The 14,353-nt window shown below is 42.3% G+C and overlaps 1 protein-coding gene across 1 annotated transcript; it reads left to right on the top strand.

Annotated features, from left to right (window-relative positions):
* Window positions 1–1,441: 1,441 nt before the first annotated feature.
* On the top strand, window positions 1,442–5,379 carry Pla2g2a (phospholipase A2 group IIA). Its single transcript, XM_046469393.2, has 5 exons — window positions 1,442–1,515; window positions 2,290–2,339; window positions 2,551–2,695; window positions 2,960–3,069; window positions 4,943–5,379. Exons 2-5 carry the CDS (start codon window positions 2,300–2,302, stop codon window positions 5,083–5,085), a joined length of 438 nt encoding a protein of 145 aa, XP_046325349.1. The 5' UTR covers window positions 1,442–1,515; window positions 2,290–2,299; the 3' UTR covers window positions 5,086–5,379.
* Window positions 5,380–14,353: the final 8,974 nt, after the last annotated feature.

Genomic DNA, 14,353 nt, shown 5'->3' on the forward strand with positions numbered 1-14,353 from the left:
GCAGGAAAAAAGATATGTGAAGGATTATGGAAAATAATATTCCTACAAGACAGCTCCCTGGGGAAAACAAAGGGACAGTGTGACTCAGGAGGAGGGAGGGAACTTAGCCAAACATTAAACCTCTCCCAGTACCTCCTTTCCCAGTAATAATGGGCCCTGGGGGAAAAGCAAACTTCCATCCCTTCCCTGGTCCATCCCCAGAATCTCCACCAAAAGCATTCACCCTTCCCAACCACAATGGCCAAGGGAGGAGGCGAATACTGAAAATCCGGGCCCTGGACTTTCTCCCTTTCCTGGAAGGAAAGTTCTAGGTAACAATGGGTCCCAGAGATAAGCAGTGAACCCCCAGCTGTGAGCTTTTCCCAATGACAAGTTTCAAACATTTTACAACTGCTTCCCTGAGTTAACATTTTAACCTGCACAACTCGGTCCCTGACTGTTCAAATGGCACAACTGCAGTCACCAATGATTAATTCGCCCTCATTGTAAACTATAAAACCCAGACTCCTTTGCACTCCAGAAAATGAGGCATTTCCCGTAACCAGAAAGTGAGCCCTTCCGTGCGGGATGGATGGATTTTACTGCAGAAAAAAGGAAAGCTGGCCTCTGCTTTCATCTCCTGCCTCCTTCATGTGGTCACCAGGCACTTACAATATTTACTTTAGGTAAATATTTATTTTAGCTAGAGTCACTGCATCTCCAAAGACAGAAGAATAAAGGATTGATACCCTCAGAGAGCATTAATTGACCCATTTCCAAAACAAGTGGAGACAGGGGTTTGGTGGGAACTTCAAGACAGCTTCTGGCTTCTCCTAGGTTTGGAAACTCAAGTGGGATGAGAGAAGGAGGAGAATAAAGAGGAGGGTTCAGAGCAGGTGCAGGCTCTGGCTCCCCTTAGTGGGGAGGAGAATCCTCCCCATGCAACCCTTGCCCCAGGACCCCACGGGCAGGACTAGGGTAGAGTCTCTTCAAGTCTCAGGTGATTTGCATTGGTCCTGGAACTTTGCAGAGGCTTAGCATGTACTTCCTGGGAATGAATGATTGATTGATGAAATGAATGGAGAGCACTAAATGCCCTTTTTCTACTCCCCAATGCCACATTTAGCAGCCCTATTCACTGTGCCTGCCATAGTACATGAACTTTGCCCATCCATGGGCAAAGTGGCTGCAGGAAGGTGACTAGTGGTCACACCCATGGCTGGTTATGGAAATTTACCCAGTCGGGAGCTAAGCCACAGAAAAGGCTTCAACATAACTTGAAATTTAATCTGGCATCAGCTCATGACATGAAAGATTTTCCGGTCCTCAACTCTATCTTGCCAGCTGATGAGGGGGAAATAAAGGTTATTACCCAGGCACATGGGCATTTTGGAGTCCACCAACTGGCCACTCCCACCTTCACCCCGTGTCTCACCAACCCCCAACTTCCCAGAGGGTACAGCTATTTAAGAGCTGCTGCATTTAGGAAAAATAAGAGAGTCATTTGGAGCTATCCAGTCCAGTATCTTCTGAGAGGTAAATACCCAGAAACTAATAGTCCATGGAAAGAATTAGAATCCCTGCTCATTGGCTACTTTGAGAATGGCCGTGTTGTGTGTTTGTATGTGTGCATGTGTGTGAGCATACGTGGACATAAGCATGCCTGTGCACAGTTTAGTAAGTAAAGGACAGCATGTTGTGTGGTTTTTGTGAGCAGACTAAATAAAGAGACTGTGTGCACTACTTGGATAGATGTCCACAGGCATCCATGTGCAAATAAGTGTGTGTGTGTGTGTGTGTGTGTGTGATTGAAAAAGTTTGCAGTGTGTTGCTTTAGTTCTGGAGAGAATTATTGGGAATCAGATACCTTGGATGGAATTTCTGAGGCTTGAATTGAGCATGGGGATGTGGGTGAAATGTTTAATGGGGGGCGCAACCTCTGACCTTAGGGATTTCCCAAATGGGTGGGTGAAGCTGGTTCAGTGTCTCAGGAATTCTCAGTCTGTTGAGGAACAGGGGTGTCTCATGCAGGTCTCATAGGGGGTCTCCATGGTCCGAGGGCCTGCACATGTGCAAAGCCATTCCACAGAGCTGTGGAGGGTGAGGAGGTGGTATTATGAGCACACAGGCGGAGTCATGCTTGGGTACACTGGGTGCGACAGAGGTGTTCACCCTGGACTTACTGCAATGCAAGAGCATGGCTGTACCCTCTAGGACGGTGAATTGGGCAAGAGAATAGGGGCCAAGGCAGGAGCTAGGACCACCTAGGAGAGGAGCCCAGGCCAATCCATCTGCACTCATCCTGCACAGATCTTTCAGCATGAGGACCCTCCTGGCACTGGCAGTGATTATGGTCTTTGGTAAGAGCTGACATTGATCTCAGTGCAGGGGGAGCCGCAGGGGGGGAGGGGGGAGGAATACAAACCCCAAGTTTTCTTTCCTTTTGCAACAGTCCTCTCCTAGTGGGAAGAGAATAGAGGCCATGGGGGCGGGGGAGAGAAGCAGAGAGAGACAGAAGGAGGACACAGGGCCTCACACCCCATCACCAGCTATTTATCAATTTCCTTTCAGGCCTAATGTGGGTTCAGGGGGATCTTTTAAACTTCAATTCCATGATCTCATTGGTGACAAAAAAGAATGGTGCAACCAATTATGGCGCCTATGGTTGCCACTGTGGCCTGGGTGGCAAAGGAACCCCCAAGGATGCAACGGATCGGTGAGGCCACCCCAGCCCTCCCTGCCCTGTGCTCACTTCTGGCCTCAGCAGGACTGAAGCTGGAAGGACAGAGCTGGTGCCCCATCGACACAAAGGTCCTGGGATATCACAGCTGGAAAGGGCATCAGCGTGCCGCACCCTCTGCTCTAGACTATTCTATAGCCATTGAGTCTCTGCCTAGGATCAAGGGTGGGAGGGAGACAATGCGGCACCAGGGCCCCTGGAGCTGTAGGAAGGCAGCCCTAATGGTACAACCTCTACTAGATGCTGTGCCAGCCACGACTGTTGCTACAAGCGTCTGAAGAAACATGGATGTGGCACAAAATTTCTGAGCTACAAGTTTAAATACCAAGCAGGCAAAGTCATCTGTGAAGGTAAGAAAGCCCTGTACCCAGTCCACTTTCCCTCTTTCATTTGTTCCCTGCCCACCATGCCAGGTACAGTGCTAGACACAAGAGATAGGGACACAGAGGGACATGGTCACTGCCTTGAGAAGAAAGCAAGAAAGCCGAGATCACAAAGTGATGGCACTGCAAGCAGTGACAGCTGAGCTGTGAGGAGTCAGACGAGGGTGGGAGTATTCCCAGAAGAACACAGAGTATAGCCAAGGAACCCAGGGGGCTGAAGGTCATTCTGTGCTGCCCAGTGAGCAAGGCAGGGGCTAGATCAACCAGACCTTTCAGGCCAGGGTGTCCTTAGTTTTGTCCTAAAGTCACAGGGAGCTAATTAGCACCTTTGCACAGAAGCACATTTGCTTTTCAGAGGACTCACTCTGGGTGCAGGATGGATGGGGCCCAGGGAGCCTGCTATTGCAGACAAAAGAGCAACAGCCAGGCATAAAGCCCTGGTGGTCAGGATGGAAGGGGCATGGAATTAAATCAAGAAGCAACTATATGATTTTGAGGAAGAATCAGCTTGGAGATGCCTGAGGAGGATATGGGGATAATGAGCTTTTGGGTGGGTATTTGTGCAGATGGTACCGTGGAGGTAAAGATCCCGGATGTTGTTCTGCTGGGTTGTAGGAGGAACTATTCTAATTAGAATACTCAGAGAATAGGGTCTCCAGACACCCTCCCTGGGCAATGGCCAGCAGCCAGCTGGGTGTGAACACTTGCAGCTCAGTGTGGGGTATGGACTGGGGACATACTCAGATTTAGCAGAGGAGAATTGGAAGTTGGGTGTGCTCAGTCAAGGCCCCTGAACGAGGCCAATGGATTAGACAGAAAGCAGGGAAAAGGAATGAGAAGGTCAAGGTGCCATTGAGGAGATGATTAACAGCAGCAGTTTAACAGAGGAGGCCACATTAGACGGACAGGGTTTCTCCAGACTGTGGGGCACGAAGGTTGTTCAGGACTTCAGGAGAAGGTGCTCTCCTTGAGCATGAGGGCGAAACCAGGTTAGAGTGGGTTAGGTATGGGTGGGAAGCAAAGTGGAGAGAGGTAGTGGAGGCAAATACATGGAGAAAGCTTGAATCTGAAGGAGAGGATGGAGATGGGTGGCAGCCAGAAAGACTGCTTAGTGACCCCAGACAGTGGGTCCAGTGTAATTGGGAGAGGGCATGAACTCTCACCCATAGCATGAATCATAAGATCAGAAATTGTCTCTTGCAATCGTGACCTCTCCGTAGGGGCGTGTATGTTAGCAGGTTTTAGGGCCCAGACACAAGATGCCCAAACCACCACTGGTTCGGATATTGGGGCTGCCTGACTCTCAGAGTAAGAATTCTCCCAACTGCAGTCAGGCCTGGGGCTGCTTTTCCCCATCTTCAGCTCTCAGAGTTGGCAGGTCCTACAATCTAAGTGCAGTCAAGACACAAGCCGCAGCTCCAGGCACCCAGGCCTCACCCTGGCAGGCTTTCCCACTGTGCAACTCCCTTTTCCAAGGGAGGAAATGAATGCTTCCCAGAAGCCTCCAGCAGACTCGCGCTCATTGGCCAGATCAATGTTACCTGCTATTTAGAGACCAATCATCGTCAAGGAGAAAGGGAGGACCTGTCTTACGCCAATCACGATCCACCCCATGATTGGTGGGGCTGTACCGCCCGCCAGAGGGTGGCCAATGGGAAGGCCTGCGTCCTCTGGTGTGGTGTGCAGGGCTCTGTGTCTGCGATGGGCCTGGGACCTGCCTCCCCACCTGTCAGCAATGTCGGGAAAAGGAGCATCTGGAGGATGGGCGAGGTCCTCTCCCCCCAGGAGAAGCCACAGACTATTAAACTCCCATCCGGTGTTTATTTTCTTGTAATTTCAGCAAACCAGGGCTACTGTAGGAGTCAGCTGTGTCAGTGTGATAAAACTGCTGCCTACTGTTTTGCTCAAAACCTGAAAACCTACAATAGGAAGTACCAGTTCTATCCCAATGTGCTGTGCAGTGGGAATAAGCCCAGTTGCTGAGGCTCCTCTTGGCCGAAGCCTGGCCAGCCAGTGCTGGTCCTCCAACACCCTCTCTCCCAGCCCCCACCAAGTTCCCTGCAATCCAGAAAACAGTCCCAGTCCATCCCAGAGGCAAGCTAGGAGCCCTTCTCTCCTGACCCAGAAAAGAAGACCAAACCCCGGGGCACCTCTGCCTGGCCTCTTCCCCTGACTACCTGCACAGCTGAGTCCCCACTCCTGCCCTTCCCTACCACCTCCGGCCCCCTGCTTAGCTCCCAGCTGCACACTTCTGAGAGTCTTTTCTGAATAAACCAATTTGTCACCAAACTCTGTGTGCCTGCGTGTATGTGTGAGAACACACTCTACCAGACAAACTGGTACATGGTGAATTCCTCTACTTCACTACCCTGAGCCTTGGTTCTCCCACCCAAATGGAGATGACAGTGTCCCTCCTGCCTGGGCAGGTTTGAGAATTAAGGGAGATACCAATTTTTAAAAGACTGGGCCCAGCCGATCTACCGCTGCTATTCCTATTAGGAGTGAAACCCAGATCTATCCATCTATCTATTTCTCTCTCTCTCTCTCTCTCTCTCTCTCTCTCTCTCTCTCTCTCTCTCTCTCCCCATCCATATCTCTACCACCACCCCTTGCCTTCCCTGGGCCAGAACAGCTTCTCCTGGCCTGTTGGAAGATGTCTAACTTGTCAGAATCAAAATGGGTCACTTTTGTCAAAGTCTAGCCAAATTAAAGAAGCAAAGCAGAAGGTTCTGAAGGAGCGGATTTCACGCATGCACTGTTCACAGAGGACCGCAGGAACCATGACCTTGCACAAAGGCCATCTGCCAAGTACAAATGGAATCCTGTGTACACCCAGTCAAAGCAAGACACACTGACCATGCATTTAAAATTCCCTGACAGAATTTAAGGGATTTTCTTAGCCCTCCAGACACTGATAAGAAGCAAAATCCTAAGGCCCATAAAGAAGCTGTGTTTTGAGGCACTTCATCTGACAACACTGTGGTCCATTTTCATGGAAAGAACAGGGGGAAAGGTTACTTCCTCAACTGCAATTATAGAGGTAACATGTAAAGGCTGTTTAGCTCTTTATTTCTCTATTTTTTTCCCTTGGTCTATATGGAGTCTGCTTTACATTAAGAGAAAGACAAATGAAATGCACACACTGAAGCCTGGCCAGCCAGTGCTGGTCCTCTTCTCCAACACCCTCTCCCCCAGCCCACCTAAAAGGTTTCTTTCACGCACATCAACCAATAGAGAAGAAGAGAAAAACTTCTAATGGTGGTTTTGCAATTTACAGCAGCTCCATGGCAACGGAGACACACAAGAGTCATTCTTCCTGGAAATGACAATTTAGATTTGCCTAGCTTTAACAGCTTAGGGTGATAAAACTGTTCTGGCTTTAAAAAAAAAAAAATCTCCTCTCTGCCTTAGATGAAATCTTGAGCAATAGTAAAAAATCTCTCTGCCCAGCATAAAAATTGCCTCATATACCACCTCGGCCAGGAAAAAAAAAAAAAGAAAATATGGTCCATGGCTTTCAGGTCACATGAAAATCTTAAAAGTTTATCCATATTAACAGGTCACTTTAAGTTGTCCCTTTTGTCAAAAATATAATTTGGTTTCAATCATCTTTTTATAAGCCAGTGAATCTATACTATTCTATTTTTCTGTTTGGTGACTAATTATTTTTATTGGTACTGGGGATTGAACTCAGGGGCACTCAACCACCGAGCCACATCCCCAGCCCTATTTTGTATTTTATTTAGAGATAGGGTCTCACTGAGTAGTTTAGTAACTCCCTTTTGCTGAGGCTGGCTTTGAACTTGCAATCTCCTGTCTCCGCCTCCTGAGCCACTGAGATTATAGGCATGCACCACTGTGCCCAGCTGGTGACTAACATTTTAAACTGCAAGATTGTCATTTGTAGATATCATGCATGGTATGTGTGTGTACAAGTTGTATGTTGAAGGATGAAGCTTATGAAAGAAAATAGTTGTATGTTGTATCCATATAGTAAAATCATAGGAATTCTATTTGCATGGGCTTATGAGTAAAGGACCACTCATATAACTTGACACTGTTCAGATTATAGTAACTAACCAAAATGCTTTTTAATTCACATGACTTGAGTAAATCCTTGATAAATAAACTGGTTTTAAATATTAAAAGTGAAAATGTCTTCAGAACTGTTAGTTACATGCTTGCCTGGGTGTGCTGGTGAGGAAGGGCTATATTTATCTCTGTTAGATGGTTAAGATCAAAAAAGTTTAATTTTGACCTAAGCATGCAATGCAGTATCCTCTGTTTTCTAGATATCAAGCACATATTTCCTTGACAAAGAAATAACTTAAAATGAAAACTATAATTATCTAATATCTGTTTTCACAAATAGTCCAGATATTATTTTTAAAATAAATTGCGTCAATGTAAAGGAGACAAATGTTTATGAATGAACTTTTTATGCCAAGTTTTATGTTATGTTAAACTACATAATGACTGAATCATATCAAAGTTAAAATACTAAGACATCAATTGATACATATGTATTCAAATATATTTGGCTTCATTAATTCTATAGGAAAGGCAATATATTTGGGTCTCTTAATAAATATGTTCTAATCCACATTCTTTTTTTTTTCTATGAGAGAGCACATGTTATAATATAAATTATAAAATATGTACTGATACAGACTGTGGGTGTTGCTCAGCAGTAGAGAGTTTACCTAGTATGTGTGAGAGCCTGGTTTCCATCCCCAGCACTACAAAAAGCAAAAAGTAAAATTAAAAAATGTACACATATGCCTGCTGTGGTGGCCCATGCCTGTAATTCCAGAAACTCAGGTGGCTGAGGTAGGTTGGTTGCAAGTTTAAGGCCAGCCTTGGCATCTTAGCAAGACCCAATCTCAAAAAGAAAGAGGATGGGGGTGATGTTTGGGGATGTAGCTCAGTGGTAAAGCACCCAAGAGTTCAATCTCCAGTACCAAACAACCAAAAAAACAGAATATATATATATATATATATATATATATATATATATATATATTATAATTTATATATATGTTAATAATTTGTTGAAAGATAGCAAACAGATCAAAATTGCTTACGTTCCAGGTTTTTCCCCACTGGAATTTACGTTAGTGGATACGTTACTGGAATTTAACATTACTGGAATTCACGTTACCAAGATTTAATATTTATATATATATAAAATACATATTATATACATATTATAACTACTATATACACACATTAATATGGTTTACATGTATCACATATATTACTTATATTTTTGTTATATATATGTCATACATATATTTTATTATATAAAGTATGTCAGAAAATTATAATGTGTTTTTATAAGAAAAACTATAAGAGATAAAATGACTTTTTTATTGAGGAAAAAAAATAATTCTAATTTGGAAATTGTTTTAAGGATTGTTTCAAAGGGTAGATTTATGGAAGAAAACAAAACGGGGCAGAAAGGAGCCAATAAGTGGTGGAGAAAGAGGTAAAGGCCAAAAGCGGGCACAAGGACATCTGGTAAGGAAAGCTAAAACTAGAAAGTATTTTTTGCATGAGAAAGAATTTTGCATGGTGAAGGATGAATCTTATGAAAGAAAATCTGTGTGTGAACAATTTGGCCATAACTAGAAGAAAATTACCTATGTGTTTTTCTAAAATTTGACCATTAATAATCTGAGATAAAACCAGAATCTGATTCTTTAAGTTTAAAGCAACATAGTTCTCTTGGAATATTGATTGGCCCTTAGTAAAAATCTGCAAGTAATCCATTGCAGCGCCATGCACCTGTAACACCAGCTTCTCAGGAGACTGAGGCAGGAGGATCCCCTGAGCCCAGCAGTTCAAGGCCAGCCACGGCAATATAGCAAGACCACCCTCTCAAAATTTAAAAAAAAAAAGAAGAAGAAAAGAAAAAAGAAAAAGAAAAATGTTTTCCAAGACGATTAGATTTAAAATTTTGAAATCAGTTTTGTTTTTGATTTTCAACCACTATCTGCACTGCAGCTTTTCTTGTTTAACATCTCCCATTTAATCAGTGACTCCCCAACATTTTAGTCAGTTACCACAGCTTAGTTTTCTCCCCTGTTCTGACTCTGCTTATTGTGGCCTGACAGCCTTGATAATGATTCTTCTTTTCTTTTTTTTTTTTTTAGTTGTAGATGGATACAATACCTTTATTTATGTCTCTTTGTTTAGTTATTTAGTGTGGTGCTGAGGATTGAACCCAGGGCCTCACACAGGCTAGGCAAACGCTCTACCACTGAGTTGCAGCCCCAGCCTTTGATTCGTTACTCTTGGCTTTTCTCAATGTCTTTGAATTGGTCCATGTGACCAGATCATTTGATGTGCTTTTAACATTTCCCAGAGTCAGGCACTGCCCTGATCAGGGCACTGGTGTTCTTGTTGACACATTTTCCAGATGTGCCTTCCAGATTGTCTGGATGAGCTTCCCATAAGTAGAAGTACTCACGCTGTAAAACGTTTTTCATGACTTTTTGGTAAATGGTCTAGGAAACACAGACTTTATGTTTTTTCCAGATTTTCTTTTTCGTGATATCTTTCTTAGGTTTCTTATTAATGGAAACAAACTGAGCCTTAGAATAGTTAAGGTTTCTGTTTTATGATATCTCTTCCTTTTAAAATCTTTTAACTATCACTTTGGTTTAATGAATGCCTACTGTTTCATGAAGACCAATGGTCCTATTTTGATTTTTTTTTTTTGGAACTGTGGATTGAACTCAGGGGTGAGTAACCACTGAGCCACATCCCCAGCCCTTTTTATTTTTTAGTTTGAAACAGGGTTCACTAAGTTGTTTAGGGCCTTGATCAAATGTTTTAATTCTTTGATGTCTTTGGCAGGCTTCCTTGGGATCAGCATTCTTAGTTAAGTCTTTCCAATTTTGAGGTTTTCCAGTTGGACTACTGGAAATCCTTAAAAGCTGTAGTTCTCATCTTGCAGAGATGATGAACACATTTCCTGGGATCCACTTTCAATCCATAAAGTGATGCTAAACCTCCTTTATGTTACATCCAATCCAGATAAGTTACTGATACAAAAATTCTAGAGACTTTGTGAAATTTACAAAAGTCCAATGGTCCTGGCATGACAATTTCAGTCATAATTGTTATCTTAAAATGATGTGTGCACAATAAAAATAACTGAATTTCTTTGTCAGCTGCTGAACTGTCATCAAGTTGTAGCCATGTCTATTCTGAATCTTTTGTAATTCATAAGTTTTGATTGTTCTCTAAAACCATTTGCAATCAGATTCATGGGGTGGGGCAGGGAACACTCTTCTAACAAGTATTCCTGAATACAAGTGTCTGATAACTTTAGGACCAGTGGACTGAATAAAAAACAGAACTCTAACAAAGAAACTGATGGGTTCGTAAAACCTAACGCAGAACGAGACAGAAGACTGGCTGAACTGATAGAATCTGTGGAGTTTTGTCTTTCAATTAATATGTGTTTGGTTCTTGAATGTTTTGTTTTCCAAATTTAAGGAAATGTTTGTCTTTATCTATAGTTTACAGCAATTTGGGCAAATATAGTTTTGTAAGCAAAGCTGAAAGCATAATTTCTTCTCTATACCTTATTTCTGCAAAATTCTAAAACTATTCAGGAGTATTTTTGTGGCAATGTGGAATTTGTATAAACTCAGAATGTGTCCTCTTTATAACAGGATAAAACTGGAAACATTGGCATACTTGAAAATATGCATAGAACATGTGGCTTCTAGAGTTCCCAGCATCATAGGGAGTGAATAGATCCTCAAAGGATTAGGTGATAGACCCAACCTGATCTTTTCTTAAAATTGGGAGCCATCTTGCCACAAAGCCATGAAAAGATAATTTTGGCTTCACTATAAATTGCTGCAAATTCTGAACCTGCTTGGAATGCCTGCCCGTGCCTTGAACTCACCTATGCCTGGCTCTCTGACCAGATAGCAACAGCCCTCTCTGATACTTTAGTGACACCTCACAAATCTTGGCCTTCCCTGCCCAGATAATGACCCTCTCTGAGGCTCTAATGACCCTCATAAATTCTGATGTCAGGGCCAGCAAAAATGTAAACTAGCCTTTGTGTTATGCTCCTCAGAATTTTGTTATCTGTAACCCCCCTTTGTGTAACTTTCTGGGCTATAAAGCTGGGCTGCAGGAAAGCTGCTGCTGCTGTCTTGTTCCCGTGGTTTTGGTGGGAGAGGCAGACCGGCCAGTGGAAATAATAAGCTTGCTTTAATTTGATCTTAATTGGAGCCAGTGGTCTTTTCTTGCGTCCTGGTCTAACATTTTGGAGGACCCAGTGAGATGACCCTGCCAGATCAGACTGCTGGAAATTCTAAAGCCGGCATTCGCTCCAGGGCTCTGGGCTGGAGAGCCACTCTAGGGGGTGCGCACCTTGAGATGTCCCAAGGCCTCAGAGTGAGCCTCAGTCCCTGGAGCACTGCATTGAACTACCGCACTAAAACTATTAGCAAGCACCTGGTGGAGGAGGCCTCCATAGGTAAGTAGTGCCTTTATAACATCTGGTATCCAGTTAAGGGAGATCTCTTCTGAAGACAGAGAGGTGGCCTGGCGAGGCTCACATATACTCCTGTCTGGGACAGTAACGAGAAATCATTCTTTCTTCTGTTCTGTTCTGTAGGGAATTCCTCTGGAAGGGTAGAGAGGTGCCGACGGGCACGCATGCGCTCCTACCCCGGAAATTTAGCAAGACGTTGCATTGCTCCTCTGTTTTTCTGTTTCAGTGTCGGGTTTCTGTTTTCTTGTGTTTTGTTCTGTGTTCTATGTTTTTTGTTTGTTTGTTTTTCTGCCTTTTTTTGTGTGACTTTTGTGGTAAAAACTTAAGGATATTGGACATGAAAATGGGTAATAAAGCAAGTAAGCCTGACACCCCTTTGGACTGTGTTTTAAGGAAATGTGATGAACTTTACCCCCCTTTGTTAGGCAGGATGAGAGAAGCTCCTAGATGGCTGCCTGGAGCACACCCACTGCAGAGGGCAAGGCCTGCTGGGGATCTAAGAACTGAGTATCTCCAAGATTAACAAGTGAAACTCCTTTAAAACCTCTTGTCCCTCCAGATCAAGAGAGTCACAACCTTTGGGGCAGAGTCCCCTGTGTTTCTCCTTTGTTAGCAAAGCAATAAACCTCCCTTTTTCTTTTTCTCAAAACCCTGTCCTCATTATTGAATTGGCATTTATTGGCTTCAAGGTCAGGAACGGAACTTTCAGTTACAAATTTTGACACCTCAGAGGGAACTCTAAAGGATTCCCAGGGAACTTTTTGAGAGCTGACTACCAAAATGTTAGGAGATGGAGTGTGCCTGGGTGGAACCGAACCAGAGGAGCTAATCCTGTAAGTAAAAGGAGAAACTCAGGGACTCCCAGCAGCTGCCGAAGGCCTTTTTTTGCTTTGGGGAACTCCCACCTTACTTCCCTTCACTGTAAGGGTTATGCCACCTCTGTCTTCTTAAAAAAAGAGAAAAAGAAAAAGGGTACACTAAATGCAGTAAAGTCGCCACTGAGACCCTTGATTTTACATTTCAGGATTCCTCTCTGTGAAAACATCTGGTCCCCTTGTACGGACATCTATGGTGCCACTGGTATAGGAGATTTTTCTCTTATCTGCTCTGTTTTAAAGGTTTCTATCTGTCAGCCATAGTCTGGAGCTCCTTTCTGTCTGTCTGTCCTGTGTCTTTGTTTCTGGCCCTTTAAGACATGTGCAATAATGTGTTGATATTATAAATTGTTTCTTGGGAATGATCTTGGCTGAATGTGTGTCTAAAAGATGATGTTTTATTGTAACAATCTGGTATCTGAATGGGTTTTTGAAGCCTTGCACAATCTTGCAGTTAAAAGTTGGCTTTAGGTAATTGTTTAGTTTATGATTTCAGATAATTCATGCCAGAGAACTTAAATACTTAGGATGTAAAACTAAAGAACTCTACTTCCAAGTTGGCAAGTAACTTCCCAATCATTCAGTTTTTTTCACCAATTTTGAATTGGGTAGCCTGGGAAAATGTCACTGTGTGTACCAGTGCATTAATTTGGACAAGGATAGTAAATCATAGTATGGTATCTGTTGACAAAACAAGATGTAAAGATATAAAATTTTGTGAATTGTATCTTAAACTTATATCATAATTTTCAACACCCAAACCTGAAAATTATGACTTATGGTTAAAATGCCTTAGGCCTGAGGTGTCTGCTCAGAATAGCAGTTTTTCCCTGCTCCTTCCAGACCTCACCCAGGACTTACGTTGAAATGCAAATGAAAGAAGCCTGCAAGCTCAGTAGGAGACTGATCTGAGGCCTAAAAAAAAAAAAAAGGAAATTGTATGGTATTTACTAATTACTGGCCAGTCATTTTTTTCTAGGACTCTTGCTTTTTCTTAGATTCTGTATTTTTTTGAGCTCATGATTTTGATCCTACAGACCAAGGTTAATGTTTCTCTGATCAGTTCTCCACCACCTGTGCAGTTTTTGTAACATTGCAATGGAGATTTCACCTGCAAAAAGCTAGAAGGCCTTTACTATTGTTTTATGTGTGCACACTTGTATTATGTGCTGTATGTCTATATGTACATATGTCCTTATATCATATATATGATATACAAATTAACATATATAAGGAGCAATCATAAAAACCAATTTTATAAACAATGGATACAAAGATCTTTAATTCACATGATTTAAATTTTTCAATTTAAATTGGATAAACAGATGAAAATAAATGTCTTTAAATTTAAGCTTACAAGTGTTTCTAGGTGTTCAAAAAAACTAATAAAATATTAATGTCTATAAAATGTCTAATATGTCTTGGTTCTAGGACTTTTCTTTCAACAAGAAAAAAATGGTTAACACTGTTTAATACATTTGTCTAATATTTTGATAAATAAGTAAAGTAAATTTGATATGGGATTACTCATTCATGAGTACTTTTGTTAGATATCTGATTTATTTACTAAGGTCTGTATAAGTTTGTTTTTACAATCAATCATGTGCTAAAAAGTAAAAAAAAATTCTTAAAACATAAGTTTACCCATAACATTTTGTTTATTAAGTTTTTTTTTTCTAGAGCAAGAAATCATAAAAATTAAACAACTGGTTAAATAAGAACTGTTATTTTAGAGCATTGTACTGTCATTTCTTTAAAAGCTAAACTTGGTTAATATAAAAAATCAATGTAATTGTGATGCTATTAATGTGCTCATATCTTCCAGGTATACAAGTCTATAAGGTAGAAGCTT

Source organism: Marmota monax, unplaced genomic scaffold, assembly GCF_021218885.2.
Source record: "Marmota monax isolate L192 unplaced genomic scaffold, Marmota_monax_Labrador192_F-V1.1 WCK01_AAM20220418_F8-fsc00008, whole genome shotgun sequence".
Taxonomy (NCBI): domain Eukaryota; kingdom Metazoa; phylum Chordata; class Mammalia; order Rodentia; family Sciuridae; genus Marmota; species Marmota monax.

Coding starts and splice junctions, on each gene's coding strand:
- Pla2g2a (XM_046469393.2), top strand. CDS start 2,300: ATGAGGACCCTCCTGGCACTGGCAGTGATTATGGTCTTTG. Junction 2,340..2,550: donor GGCAGTGATTATGGTCTTTG/GTAAGAGCTGAC, acceptor ATTTCCTTTCAG/GCCTAATGTGGGTTCAGGGG. Junction 2,696..2,959: donor CCCAAGGATGCAACGGATCG/GTGAGGCCACCC, acceptor AACCTCTACTAG/ATGCTGTGCCAGCCACGACT.